Here is a 15,513-nt window from a genome sequence, read left to right as displayed (position 1 = left end):
CTCCATGGTGCCACACAAAGCAGGTCTGTACTGTGATTTTAAAGACTCTGGATTAATAAGAAATTATAGTTATATAATGTGGCATCAATAAAAAATAAAAATTTTATTATTGCAGTTGGCAAGATGTTTTTATTTTTACTATTTATTATCTTTACCCTTACTTGGCAGTGTCATAGTTGACACCAGTTGTTAATGGGAAAAGAAATGTCACGTTTAGGTGGCCACCAGCAGACCTTACCAGGCTAAAGCAATGGCACACTTGGATCCCCAAAAATAACACTTACCAAGTTAGAGCAATAACCTTACCCTGTAAACTATGCCATACTTAGACACCACAAGCTTAACCATTAAAGGGAAAAATGCCATATAGGAGAACCCAGCAAAAGCCTTTACCAGGATAAAGCAATGCCATATTTAAAAGCCCAGTAATGGTACTTACAAAGGTAATGCAAAGGCATGTCTGGATGTCTAACATAAGACCTCACTAGTGTAAAGGAGTATGGGTGCACTGCAAACACTCTCACAATTGTAAAACAATGCCATAAATAGGTGCCACTGCCCAGCACCTACCAGGTAACACCAATGCCATAATTACATGTCCAGCATTATCACTTGCTAAGGAAAGGTAATGCTGTAAGTTGGTGCCCAGCAAGTCCTCAGCAGCAACACTCCCTACCAGAACACAGCACTGTCACATTTGGGTGCCCAGCACTTTGCAGGGATAAGGCAATAGGCAGAAAATGCCCTTATTGGCATAATAGAAAATGGAAATAGTTGAAATGTAAAAGAAGCGGCTTCCCAGCTGTTATTGCGCTAAAACACGCTGCAGTTTTGCGCCAAGAGTTGTAGTGCAAGAACAGCAGAGGGATGCAGTGAAGCTCACACAAGTTATTAGCCAGACATTTGGCCAGTACTTGCCTCGGTTTTGGTGATCCGGTGCCTCGCCAGCTTCACCACCGCGAAATTCCCTTTCCCTAAAGTGCGTTCTATGTCATAAAATCCGACCCGGACAGGACCCCTCTGTACAGGCTTCTGACAGTCCGCCATGACCATGCTGGGAGCCGGGCCAGGAAGCTCCAACGGGAAACAGACATCAACCGGCACGATTAGTGCTCACACCCCCCAACAAGTCGCAGTGAAAGGAATCGCAGGCAGATCCTACAGGCGCTCACAGGGGGCTCACCTTAGCCATTCCTTATAGGCAAGTGCAACCCAACGCAAACTACATTCAGCTTCTAGCGCCCGCACATTACATACAATCGCAAGACTTTTCTGTAAAGTTGATGGTGGCGAAGAATTCCCAAATGGAACGCGTTACTGCTTGCATTGTCCAGCTCCTGCCATGTGTTCAGCACGGTTATACCCGAATGAGCTCTCACACATCCATGCAAGGTGGGAACGTCTGACATTAACATGCAAACAAAACGCAACCAATCGGGCTGAGTTTTCACAGGTCCGATAAAGTCAGCTCATCAAGTCGTTGCAGGCAGATTTACGGCTAAAGTGTTGCAAAGTAACGAGCATTGTGCAGCTCCCATTCACTTGCACAGAGGTATTGTTAGTCGCTGTAGCACGCGTGCGACCAGACACAGGGAGTGGAGGCAGCTGTGCAGCAGGAAGCCAATGTACCGCTCTATGCACAAGGCATCATGTTCTCACAGTTAACGTCCATTGACGTCAGAGCAGCAGGAGGCCTCCTGGGCGGGCCCTTTATTCCCTGTCTTTTTTTCACAGCTCGCTTGCCAAATAGGTTGCCCTTGACAACCGGAGCCAGCTCTGACGTCAGCAGCCCTCTGCTGAAGCTGTCAGTCAAGGCTAGCACAGGGAGAGTATACATGTGTGTGTGGCTGAGGCGCTGCCTGTTCGCACATAGCAGCTATAGCTTAGAGGCAGGATGGCAGCCCCGGGCCTGCTGCTGCACCGGGGCTCAGGGAGTTCCTGATCAGAGCTACGAGAAACATGCGAACAATTGGAAGCAGGGGGGCTGCATACATCCGCATTTACACAGCACTCTTTATTAACGCATGCACATGTTACTGGTCTTAATTAATTATTATAATAATAAGTAGCTCGCACAGTAACTTTGTTCTTATGGTGTTCCCTGGGCACGGTGCTCCTGGAGAGACAGCGCCACCACCGGCATCTGTGGGGCATGACAGGCAACATTACCCTGGCCCTAGCTGTGCTCTCTTAGGGCTGCTGTTCTATCTCTCTGTGCCAGGGCTGGTGTGGAGATTAGAGGCTTGTCGAACCGGGCTGTCAGCTGAGGGGAATAGGTACTCTGCTACCGCTTGTGTGCCTAGTGGGTCACTGACTAATGAACATTTTATGAAACTATCTTATAATTGCAACCCCTTTTTGGCTGCAAAACAAAGACCAGCTAGATGGGCTATGGAGCATGGGGTACACTTGACTAACACACAGGATGGGCCTTTGTTATGTGAAAGGACCAAGGGGGACATGTAGTTGTGCAACTACAATTCACTTATGCTGTGTGCAAAAATAAAGAAATAAAGGGTACCAGATGGTTCTTGCAGCAAACTCAAACAGAACTCAGTTTATTTGTCCAAGACAAATGGTCCACAGGTTAATGCAGTAATACTCACAATGCAGATGCAGGGCAACAGATTGGCACGTTAAATGCAGAGCAAGCAATGTAAAGATGCACCACTGTAGGGCATCTTTTTCCTTAAAGTTTCTTACCTTAATGGACCAGATCCCAAACAGCAGACATATATGAGGGAGAAGGCTATGCCTGATACCCTTGTTATAACTGTGGCCCCTTCAATTAGGCAGTGGAGACTGTAAAGGAGAATATATCCTGCACTTACTAAATCCTCGTTCACAGGGTCCCTGCTCCCCGACTTCTCTAGAGATAGATGGCTTTACTGAGGCCTTGTTGATCATGTACCTGTTTCAACAGATGCAGGCCAAATAAGAAGTTCTCACCTCCTGCTGAACACTATGTTACAGTGTGCAGCAAGTAATCATAAGTCTCATGGGCCAAAGATACAAAACATCCTTATAGCAAGATAGATACATGGGCTTCCGCCCAGTAATAGTGAAATAAGGAAGTGTAGGGTTTAAAGCTATTGGGAATGTTAACACTATAGGCCCCTGAATATTTAGTTAAACTGTAAAATGATTTTTTATAAAGAGCGCAGTAACTTCTACATACGCCGCTGTCTCTTGAAAAACTGCTGCTCATGCCCAAAATAACTATTGGCTCTTATACCAACACACATAAACTGGTGTCTTATGTGGTGATTTATGTAAGCACATTTTATATTTATATACAGCTATTTGTACACACAGGGCTGTAAATTGAGCAAGAAAATAAGTAGCCACTGCATACAGCCTGGAAGTGGTTTCATTGTTTTCTATAAGGCAAGTAGTCTTATTAATTCCATAGAAAAGAATAAGATCAACGTGAAAATAAAGCTTAATAACCGAGATGCCAGCCCAAATCCAAATTGATCCAGGGGCATATTGACTGTCCCTGTCTCACCCATCGGCCATTCAATGCTTCCTGCTCCTCTGCTTCTGATTATATCAGAGGACTGGTGATGACTCTATGTATTTCAATGAAGTGTGTAAGTTTGGTTTCAGGTGCATATTACTGTAAGAGGGAGATGGACCCAGTGGCATTACAATAGTAGGGTGACAAAGGTTTCCTTTCTCTATAAAGGGGTGACCTGCAATTTTACACACAACCTGGGATGGATCCATAGCTCTTTTCTACAGAAGCTGCAGTATTTAGCACCCAGGAGGCAGAGTGAGTAGCGATGTACTCTTGAATTAAAAGATGTTTACCTGAGGCAAAAATTGAGTCATTTTTTGCAGAATTCCTGATTACTTAAAGAAATAACTTTTGTTTCTTAATAAACAAGGACAATGTAATGTATGTGATCTGCTTAGTCCAGGTCACTAATAGTATATGTAAGCAAGAATATTTCCATTTTCATGTTTTGGCTAAATATGGGAGCTGTCATTCATACAAAACAAATATGTAGATACACAAGAGTGTACAGAAAAATCAATTTAGTTAATTATTTCAATTAAACGTTTATAGAAACGTTAAATTAAAATAGAACTTAAAAGACAGTGTATAAATTCAAGTGAAGGGCAAATGATCTTTTAATTGTGCTTTCTGCTAAATGAAGACATGGTGGGGCACTTGTGCAAGACTGCCCCCTTTATCTGAGGTCGGGCCAAGTCCAATAAAGGCATTTTCTGATATAAAGCTGCTGTATACTGCTTTTCAAAGACTGCAAAAACAAAAAAATATGTGGGCATAGCATTGCCCTGTTGGATTTTAAAGGTGTAAAACAGGAATGGACAGTAAATCTGGATATTCTGCCAATAGCTAGAATAGATTTTATATTCTGCCTATGGGGTGTGTTTAGGTTTCTGTATACTTGAAATGCCAAAGTGTACTGATTTCAATCTAGGGCATGGTGTCTGGAAGACTCGTGTGTTGAGTACAGCCCAATATAGTCTTAATCTGACGCTGGAACAGAGAGGTCACGTTTAGACAGGAGAAGCTCATTATAAGAATCAGATCAAGAAACAGCAGACACGGTATTAAGCCAGATTACAACAGGCTAGAAGACGTCTACGTTAAATAAGTGTTCTTTTGGTTAAGGAATACATGATAATGTAGCAATATATGTGATTGTATGTTAGTTAATTTTGCATATTTCTATAATCAGTTTTTATTGTTATAGCAGCAACATGTTCCACAGCTTTTACATATTATGCATCATTCACATCAGACCCTGCCCAAATGGAGCAGGGACTGATGGAGCATATCACATTTACTCAGCACACACACTAGGACCACTAGCCAATTAACTTGGCTCTATGTTTTAGCTGATTGGGAGGAAACTAAAGATCCTGGATAAAACCCACACAGTCACAGGTAGACAAACTCTTTGTAGATCATATCCAGGTCACTTGGAACCTCAGCTTTATATATTTGTGAGTGCATAATGCTTGTATTTCTAGGGTTTTTGAACTTTGTACATTCTCTTTAAAGAGGGTGAGTGCAGAATGAATTGCAGAACTGATAATCAGGCTATTGTTATTATCCTTTATTTATTTATTAATTTTTTCCTATAGTTTTTTATTGTTTTATAGCAAGAAAATAAACATTTCACGTTACATAAATCAAGTTCCGTATTCTTTTAACAGTTGAATAATGTTGTCATATTGATACAAATTATCTTAATATTAAGATACAGTTGTCATTATCTTATCCGTGATACTTTGTGTCAGTTCCAAAAATGACAATGACAAATATATTTCCATTATGATAGGAGATTATCCTTTATTTATATAGAACCAATATGTTACAGATTGCATAGAGAGATATTCTGCCCAAGTGGAGCTTACAAAAGGCTAGGTACACATTCCATATATTATTAATTTTATGAGGACAACTGATAGAACTGAATAGAAGTGAAAGGGGTCATAAACCTTCAATAATGGTGTTCTTATACCTAATTTTTCTGGACTACAACTCCCAGCATTCATCAGAATACTGTCAAATATCATGATAGTCCAGCCACCACACTTAAGGATTCTTAAAGGAAAAATGTATAAACAAATTTTAAACAGCCAGCAGCCCTGTTAAAACAAGACGATCCTCAAAAGAGAACCCTGTCTGCTCTTTTTACACTTGACTTTATCTTTCTGGTCTCAAACAAAATCATCATTTTTCTTTTGTAGCTCTAATAACCTAAACAGCACTGTGTCTGCATTTATGAAGTCTAACCTGGAAAAAGAAAATAAGAATATCTGGAAAAAGGTGATTTGGGAGGTAAAATATACTATAAAAGTTGATTTCTTATTCTTATTGGACAATTCCTTTGCATCTATAATTTATTTGGAATGCTAGCTATGGAGAACTAGGGGACATTGAAAGTCAGTTTTTAAGATGGTTTATGTCTATGAAGATTTTCATTCATCCAGGTCATGGTATATCTAGTATAAATAAATTTAAAGCAACTGGACTTGTTTGGTAATCATTGAAGACGTTTCACTACTCATCCGAGCAGCTTCTTCAGTTCAACTGAAGAAGCTGCTCAGATGAGTAGTGAAACGTCTTCAATGATTACCAAACAAGTCCAGTTGCTTTAAATTTATTTATAATTAAGAAAAAAATAAATTGAGCAGAAAAACTTAAGTTAATTTCACCAAAAGGTCCTGAATATTAAATAATTGAAATCAACGCAAAAGTTTTTTAGTGAAAAAAAACAGACATTTATTGGCTCAGAAGATTTAACACAAATTCAAAAAAACATAAGCCATACTATACCACAGTGGAAAGGAAAACCCAGTGCCTCATGGTACCCACTCTCCTTCCTAACGCGTTTCGCACCATTAGGTGCTTCATCAGAGGAAGTGTGGTGTGAACATGTCACTTCCTTTTTATACCCTAAAGGTGTTAATTTTATACATATTCCAGGGCCACCATTAAAGCCCTGCAGCAAGCACATACTATATATAACCTTTATGAATACATCACACAGGGTTCACAAAGTGGCCCCAAATTCAGCATAATTAAACAAATTCAGCATACATTAAAATTAATAACAAATAACTAAAAAGGTGAAACACCTATCAAAATGTGTCAAAAAGTATTTAACAAAAAATTTATTTATACTAGATATAAGATGGTTTATGTTCCTTAAGGGCAATGGCACACAGGATGTTTAACCTATTGCCTATGCAATGGTGGTGGTAGTTGTGGGGGAACAAGGTACTTACCTCTTCTGTCTGGTGAATACACCAATTTGTGTTCATTAAATCAGACAGGGCCATCCACAGTCACATCAGAGTGTAGGAGGCCCTTAAAGGCTAAGGTGCAAACAAAAAGGTTGCCAGCAAAGTTTTTGCAAAGTTTACTTTGGTTATGATGACAAATAAAAGCTCAATCTACTGAGTGCAAACCCATGAACTAGAATAACTAAAATCACAGAGTGAAAAGGTTCACTGATACTTTAAAAGGTACTAATGTGTTATTTAGTCCCAGCAAAGATAAGCCCTAATGCAAACGTCAGTTCCCGAGGCTATGAAACTTGAAACATATTCATGGTGCTCCTCTTTGCAGACTAAAATAGGATATTATTCTGCCATTTCAACGACTCTTTACTGTGTACAACCATTTTGGACCTGTTATAACAGTGGTTCTCAATACCTTCAAAAAGGTATTAACAGATACCCCCTCTGGACTAAAACAATATATATCCACACATATATTCATGGAAAAACAAGGGCAATGTAAGAGACTTTAAAGGTATGTTCACCTTTAAGTTAATTTATAGTTATAGTTGTTATAGACTGTTCTATTCTTAGAAACTTTTCATTTAGTCTTTATTTTTTGTTTGTTATGGTTTTTGAAACCATATTCCACTTTCAATCCCACTACACATATCCCACTTTCAAATGAGGTCACTGACCGACCCCAGAAGTGAAAAAAATTATTGCTCTGTGAGGTTACAATTTTATTGTTATTGTTAATTTTGATTTCTTATCTTTCAGTCCATCTCAAATTCATCAATTGTTTAAATCACTTTCTGGTTGTTGTAAATTGTACCTTAGCTACCAAATAGCTACTGTATTCCAACCTGGAGAGCCACTGAACAAAAAGTTCATTTAAAAACCACAAAAAAAATGCTCAAACAAATAGTCTCAGAATATCACTGTCCATGTAACAGTAAAATTTATTTAAAAGCTTAACTACGCTTTACATGTTATCCAAAACCTTTCCTTGTTTCTTTAGAAATCAATAGGATCATTTTGTTTTTTTGTGCTGAGGAAGATTTCTTAGACCAAGGCAAGGCTCTCAGCGCTTTATTTTCAAATGATAAATGCCTGACCTATCTGAGATCAGACAATCACCATTAATGTCAATGGAGGGGTAATTCCCTGGGAATCTTCCTGTGTGCCATTGCCTTTACTGGCATTTTTTTTATAATGTTATAAACGAGTGCCCCACATTTTGTTATTAAACTGATAACACACACCTGGACAGTAGGCGCAAGACATATATTTTTACTATTAAAGTGCACCGTGATCTTTACAACAGAAGATCTCTTATTGCCCCTTACACTGTGCTATCACCTATCTACCATCTATCTATCTATCTATCTATCTACCATCTATCTATCTATCTGTCTATCTATCTAATCTATCTATCTATCTATCTATCTATCTATCTATCTATCTATCTATCTATCTATCTATCTATCTATCATCTATCTATCATCTATCTATCTATCATCTATCTATCTATCTATCTATCTATCTATCTATCTATCTATCTATCTATCATCTATCTAACTATCTATCTATCTATCTATCTATCTATCATCTATCTATCTATCTATATCTATCTTTATGCTTGTGAGAAGATGTGAGAAGTGGAAATGCAAATATTAATAATCCTTAATTTAAGATAAGGAGTGCCTGCACTTTATTTATATTCATAACACCAATATAACCCTGGTACTGCAAATTCAGTAACTAATTTGGCTGTTCTGATGTACTCAAAGCATTTGTGCAGTATAGCTATGTCTGTGTTTAATTGCTTTACTTTTCAAACTTTGAAGGATATTTGCAAAAATATTGCATAAAAAATAGTCAAAAACAAACTTAATGTAGTTTTCAAGTCTTACGGGGGTTGACAGCTCACTGATTTGCAAGGGAAATTACTAATACAACCTGATAGGATTCACTTGTAGTAAAAAAAGGTCTAAATGGGCACTCTATAGTTTTCTGTACAAGATCTTCTCTTTCTTCTCTGAGAGTAACTTGAACCATACCCACATTCAACATATTGAGATGCAATATGAAAAAAATGAAATCTTCTGTATTGCTTGCATACAATTGTCTTGACCATTTACTATTTGATTATATAGAACAGATTTTTTTCGGATAAAGGATTGAAACTTTTAACAGGATTGTAACTTTTAATAGTTTGTTACTCAGTTGGTCTGGAGAAAGGTCCATATACAACCCTTTTTCATTTTAATCACATTTGCATCCAAGAACTCCATAATGCATTCTGAAAACCTCTTTGTGAGTCTTATTATATGTAAGCTGTAAAGAAACTTGAGAATCAAATGTTGTCCTTTGCTTGTTAGGTGCCTTATTGTCCCCTCACTATTCTGGTGCTAAATGAGTTAAATAAATATGCATAGATTTCATATTCCATTAGCTTATACTCAATTTTTGTCTTAATTACCAACCTCAAAGGCTTGAGCCCTAAAGGGCACAAAAGTGCTCCAATGAGCACTTGTAATAAGGGCGTAATGCCCTGTACTTAATGCCTGTCTTGCACAGTCACTCTCAGAATGGTCTGTTTAATGTGTCAATTCTGTGAGCATGTCATGTCTCTGCAAAGGCAATCTTAAAAAATTAAAGTAAATGTGCAAACTTGCCTAAACCACTTAATCTCCCTTTTTTCACAGGCTTCTAACTTGTGACCTATCTGAGAAGTACCAGTTGTCACCACCAGTGTGTGCCTTTGGCAGATTATTTCCAATACTGTTCTTTGGGAAATGGTAACAGACAATTAAAGGCATTTTTACCCCACAGTTCTGTAATAGTCATGTGTGCCACAGTTTTAAAAAAGGCTGGTAAACTAAAGAAAAAACCCTAAACCCTAAAGCCAAAGTCGAAGGCTAACCCTTGGTCAAAAAGTCTTTGAGTGCATCGCTCAAAGGTTGTTTATACAATCTTACAGGAGATCTGACTGCTCAGAAAGCTAACCTTTCTGGAGTTATTAGACTATTTTAACTATGACAGCCAGTGCTAATAGTCACCAAACTATGTTCACTGTGGTCACTGATCATCTGGCACCTATCCCTTAAATTAGCTAATTACTAATAAAAACCATGGAGCTTCCAGCTTTTGCTGATAACATAAACATGCAGACTTTTGTCCACTAGCTTCACTGCCTGTGCTGCCTGCCACTGATTTGCCTGCACCAGTGGTGCAAAAAACAAAAGCTTAAAGAGGAAACTATCACTAGTATTGATACACATAACAGCACCATTAAATCACCTGCTAACAGTGGTAATAGAAAGTTGATATCCCCTGGGAAAGTCTACAGAATACATCCTGTCTTTCTTGTCTTGTTGGATGGGGGTGGATTCTGACACCTGTAATTTCAGCCCAACCCCTCCACCCCTATGACCCATTTCATTGTCACATTTAGCAAGACAGAAAAGTAGATGAAATCTCTCCCTGGCAGTTCTTCAGATTAGACTTCAAATAAGCATTTTGACCAAATGTCATACCCTTGGGCCTTCAAGAAATACTGACACTTGAAATGCAACCTTATTTTACTTCTATCACAACATTGTCTTTGCATGCTTTTTATAATTTAGCCATAAAAGTATTTGCCCAGTGCTTTCACATTACCTATATGATCCTCCATGTTCCTCTATGAGGGGGAATTTTTGCAGCAGTAGTCCATTAGCTTTAGAAGCTGTAACTGACATGTTAAGAAGGGACAGTCAGGTTGGCAAAACAGTCAGGTTTAGGAACTTCAGGTAACAAATAGTTACAAAAGCAAACCTATCATTGAATAATGATTAACACAACCTACAGGGTATATGTAATTTTTAATATACATTAATCACACAAGTGTACATTTTATGGGTAAAATCTACCCTGTGTGCCCAGATAAGAGGGTTTCAAATGTTGGATTATGTAAGAATTCTTGAGTACTCTCAGAAAAAGTTTTCTGTGCTAAATAACTGACTAGCTGTTTATACTGAAATTTGCAACCTCATATCTTGAGAAAAACATACCTTTTTTCCTTAGGCAATGGCAAATGGGGATATTAGTTGCCTGCGGTTAAATCTCGGCTATTTAGGGCAACTAATCTCCCTGAAATGCCTTCCCAATACCAATAAGTGAATCGCCAGTGGGAAGGCTACGGGGCCCTTTGTTTTCTGAAGTAGCCCAAAGTTTCCTATGAATTCTCCCCAAATTTTAACTTCAGTTCCTCAGGTTGGACATTGCCCTACAACCAAGGCTGCCTTTGAAGAAAAGCAGCCCCCCACTTGGAAACCAGTGACAAATTCCTGTCACTTTAGTATCATTTCCAAAGAAATTCTTTCAAGAATCCCATCCAACAGATAATAAATAATGAATTCTACAACATGATGGAAACTTTAAAAATATTTAACCAGAAGTGTTTGCTCCACTCTATGTGCTGTATAAAGCAGGACCAAGGTAAGGAATATTACGACCCCCCCCGCCCTGTTGAAAAAACAGGACAAAGATTGTCTTTCTATATATGCTTGTGTTAAAGGAACAGTAACACTAAAAAATGAAAGAGCTTTAAAATAATAAAAACATAATGCACTGTTGCCCTGCACTGGTAAAACTGGTGTGTTTGCTACAGTAACACTACTATAATTTATATAATAAGCTGCTGTGTAGCCATGGGGGCAGCCATTCAAGCTGGAAAAAAGGAGAAAAGGCACAGGTTACATAGCAGATAACAGATAAGTTCTGTATATTACAATAGTGTTTTATCTGTTATCTGCTATGTGCCTGTGCCTTTTCTCCTTTGAATGGCTGCCTCCATGGCTACACAGCAGCTTATTTATATAAATTATAGTAGACTTTCTGAAGTAAACACACAACTTTTACCAGTGCAGGGCAGCAGCACATTATATTTTAGTTACTTTTATACACTTTCATTTTTTGGTGTTACTGTTCCTTTAACTCTAATTTAAGTCCTGCATTCAGCATCCTTCCTGTGAATACATCCCTCTTCCCGTATTCCTCATGGGTTGCTGATGCAGGGTCGGACTGCAGGGGGGTGCAGGGCCGCCCATCCAGCGCCCTCACCCATGTGTACAATATATTTACCTTCGGATGCGATGGGGAAGGGAAATCAGGAGTCTGAGGGAGAGCAGTGGGGATCTGGTCCAACCCTGTGCTGATGCCACCAGTTGCAAAATACAAGTTTTATATAGCACTTCTTCTACATTTGTGTACTTTCCCAAAGTCTTTTAAAGGATTTATTTATGAAAAAGGGTAATATTCTTATCCTTTATTTATACAGCACCAATATGTTCTGCAACACTGTTCATAGTTCCCAAGGCCCTTGGTACTTAAAGTGGCCATACATTATAAGATCCGCTCATTTGGTGAGGTCACCAAATAAGCAGATCTTCTCCCGATATGCCCACCTAAGGTTAATTCAATTATTTAGCCCTAGGTTGACAATGGTGGGCATAGGCGCCATCAGATTGAGGAAGGAATCAATGCAATGGGCCGATGCGGTCCTCGATCTGACAGAAAAATCAAACCTATTCAATAAAAATCTGCCTGATCTCTGGCCAGATATTGACCAGGGAAGCCCATCGGGGGCTCCCAAGCACTGGCAGATAAGCTACCGAATCTGTCTAAAGTTAACAAACTAGGAGCTTGCCATGTTAAAGGAGAAGGAAAGGTAAAAACTAAGTAAGAAAGGTCTATGTAAATACAGCCATAAGCACTCGCAGAAAAGCTGCACTGTGTCCTCTATCAAAAGAAGCACAGGATTTCTTGTCTTCTTTTGTGTAAACATGTTCTTATGGTCTTAGGGCTCATGATAAGAGACTTCCTCTCTCGGAAAAATCCTTCATTTCCGAGGCCAAACTTTGCACAGCTCTCTCCGATCTCCCTTCTCCTGCACCCCCCTCCCATTAGAATTCAGAAGAATTCACTCCCCCACCCATCAGAATGTGTGTTATGCAGCACGGAAGCTACTGAGACTGAGCCTTAATGGCAGCTGCTATCTCACACAAACAGAGGGAGCTTCTAGGGCTGTTTACTTAGATATGGTAAGGTAAAACTTTCTGCAGAATAAGTATAGTGTTCTAGGTGGCACTAATATGGCTAATCTATTGGCAGAAAATGCCAAAATGCCTTTCCTTCTCCTATAAATACATGCTCAGTGTGCTCATGGCAGCCATTGAGTAGCTGAGCTTAAGGGTCGCTGCAAAACCTCAAGCAGAAAATAAGGCTGGTCTTTCTTATAAGCTAACGCTGCATGGCTGATTATTAAATTCTGATGCCAACTGCACTGGTTTTAGACCTGTCATATAGTAATTATCTGTATTAATCACTAATCAGCCTTATATTGTAACATTTATATTCTATATATATTGTGCATTGGTCCCTAAGCTAGAAAGCAGCACAGAGCATGTGTCGTGAATCAGCAGAAAAGAAGATGGGGAGCTAGTGTAATCAAGCTCAGACATCACTCACACACCGAAGCTCAGGACGTGTAACCTGCACACATCATGTGCTTAGGTTTTGCTCATATTACATTAGATGGGAACAGACACAAGTGGTAAGCATTATATTAGTGATTTCTCTGATGCTTGACAAAGTGTGACAAGGTGTGGAGGCATAGTTTATTGTTTTGCAGAAAGAAAAAGTGAACAAAAAGAAATGTTTGCTGTCCAGCAATAGAAAAGATAGAAAAAAGCATTTATACCAAAATACAAACACAATAAATTGATATATATCGATATATAAAGAAGCTGTTAAATTAGAGAAATTTGGGATAAAACTGCAGTAACAACCTGCCAGTCCTAGGACAGACTTCACTTTCTTAGTGAAACAGTTGCTTCTTGTAAGTTCTGCCTCTTTCTGATACCCCTGTAAGGTTTTGTGTCTCCTGTGTCAATAAAATGTTGAACTAAAATAGTGCCACCACATGGACACAAATGTTTGCCTTGTGTTTCTGGAACAACTGATCTTGTCTGCCAAAGTTTTGTACCCCTTTTTATTTGTGATAGTTCTGAAAATTCAGGGGATAAACTAGGGTAATCCTACTTAATGACAACTAAGTGATATTTCAAGAGGATTGTATTCACTCTAGCTCTTTTGTCAGCCCACTTTTTAGCGAATGTGTCCCATTTTTGATTTGTGGAAAAATTTGCGAAACATTGGAAAAATTCACAAAACTGTGAAAAATTCGCAACTTTTTTGATGCAACCACATCTTTTTTTGATGTGCCAGCGAATTTTCTGCTGCAAAATTTTGCACCCATTTTGCTAAAAAATTTGCAGATGGCAAAATGCGAATTTCGCTGTAACTCCATGCCTGGTGAAAAAATGTGCTCATGACTACAGATCAATCATGCAAATAAATTAAATCAATGAGTTGTAAACCAGTTATAGTTAGTGGGCCACCAGACTTGAGATCTAAGCAGGGCCATCATCAGTGGGGACAGGGGGAGTCCAGTCTGGGGTCATGCCAGTTTTACAGTGGCACTAGTTCTATGGCTTAGTTTTGGAGTTTATTTGCTGTGTATCAGTAAGTGCAATCACAGTATTATGATTGGTTGCTAGTTACTGGGATACCATGCATTACCTCTGTGTGACATCACACTCTGATTGGCTTAAAGCTGCCAGGGAAGGTAACTTAAAGGAAAACTATATCCTCAAACAATGTAGGTTTGAGAGTTGCGCATGTGCAAATTCTTGAGTTCAATATATATATATATATATATATATAGTACACAGGGAGGAGCACACCCTATACAAGTCCAAATGCCCTTGGTGCAGGTCAAAAACAAAAATATAATAGAAAGAGTGCCGCTCACACAGGGACTTGATACAAAAGAAAAAGTGTTTTTATTGAAAAAATTCCAATTTTTTCAATAAAAACACTTTTTCTTTTGCATCAAGTCCCTGTGTGTGCGGCACTCTTTCTATTATATATATATATATATATATATATATATATATATATATATATATATATTATAGGATTAATATAAACATTTACCCAGTCCTTGCATCAGTCCTTGTTCCAGTAGAGCTTGTTATCTAAGCTAATTAACCTGTCTGTGTGTTGTTATAGTGTAGGGGGAAACCCAAAACACAGGGAGCATATTTAAAGAGTAGGAGACAGTGGGGTTGATTCATTAAAGTGCGTTAAAACGAGCGATATTTAAAGCATATGCTAAAAATTTTATCACTTCTTATTTTTTGCGACTTAACGCACAATTCACTAAAAGGACACACGTCAAAATTTAACGCTTCATAAGTGTTTGTGAATCATGCGTTAGGATTATTTCTTTCTTCTGTGTTAAAAACAACGCATTGCAGTAGCGCACGATTTAACGCATGCGAAATTACTATGCCAAATTGGTCGTTATTTATCGCATGCTTTTTAACACACAAAAGCATTATTGCACTTTAGTGAATCAACCCCAGTGTCCAGGTAGGATTTTAATTCAGGACCTTGTATCAGCACTCCAGTACTTCTCCTGATGGAAACACATGAATGAAAAAACAGAAGACAGGCGCACACAAGACAGGATTCCTGTTGGATGTTCCTTTGGCACCTTTCGGTTAAACTGAAAACAAACAGCTAACTTTGAGTTTCTTAATATGAAATAAAAATATCACACGGAACAAAATTTCAGCATACGATTTGTTGTTTAGTAAAATAGAAAACTGGTCAAGGGTCTAAATACTCTACCAG

General features: G+C 38.6%; 1 protein-coding gene across 1 annotated transcript in view; it reads right to left on the bottom strand.

Annotated features, from left to right (window-relative positions):
• Positions 1–2,122, bottom strand: part of sik2 (salt inducible kinase 2) — a 103,064-nt gene extending 100,942 nt beyond the window's left edge. Inside the window, exon 1 of the mRNA XM_002932916.5 lies at positions 919–2,122. Within this exon, the coding sequence (XP_002932962.2) occupies positions 919–1,053 (135 nt within the window). The 5' untranslated portion in view covers positions 1,054–2,122. The remainder of the gene's footprint in view (positions 1–918) is intronic.
• Between the last annotated feature and the right edge of the window lie 13,391 nt (positions 2,123–15,513).

The sequence above is a fragment of the Xenopus tropicalis genome, chromosome 7, assembly GCF_000004195.4.
Source record: "Xenopus tropicalis strain Nigerian chromosome 7, UCB_Xtro_10.0, whole genome shotgun sequence".
Classification (NCBI taxonomy): Eukaryota; Metazoa; Chordata; class Amphibia; order Anura; family Pipidae; genus Xenopus; species Xenopus tropicalis.
Note: the sequence above shows the minus strand (reverse complement) of the source record. Positions and strands in the feature narration are given on the sequence as shown.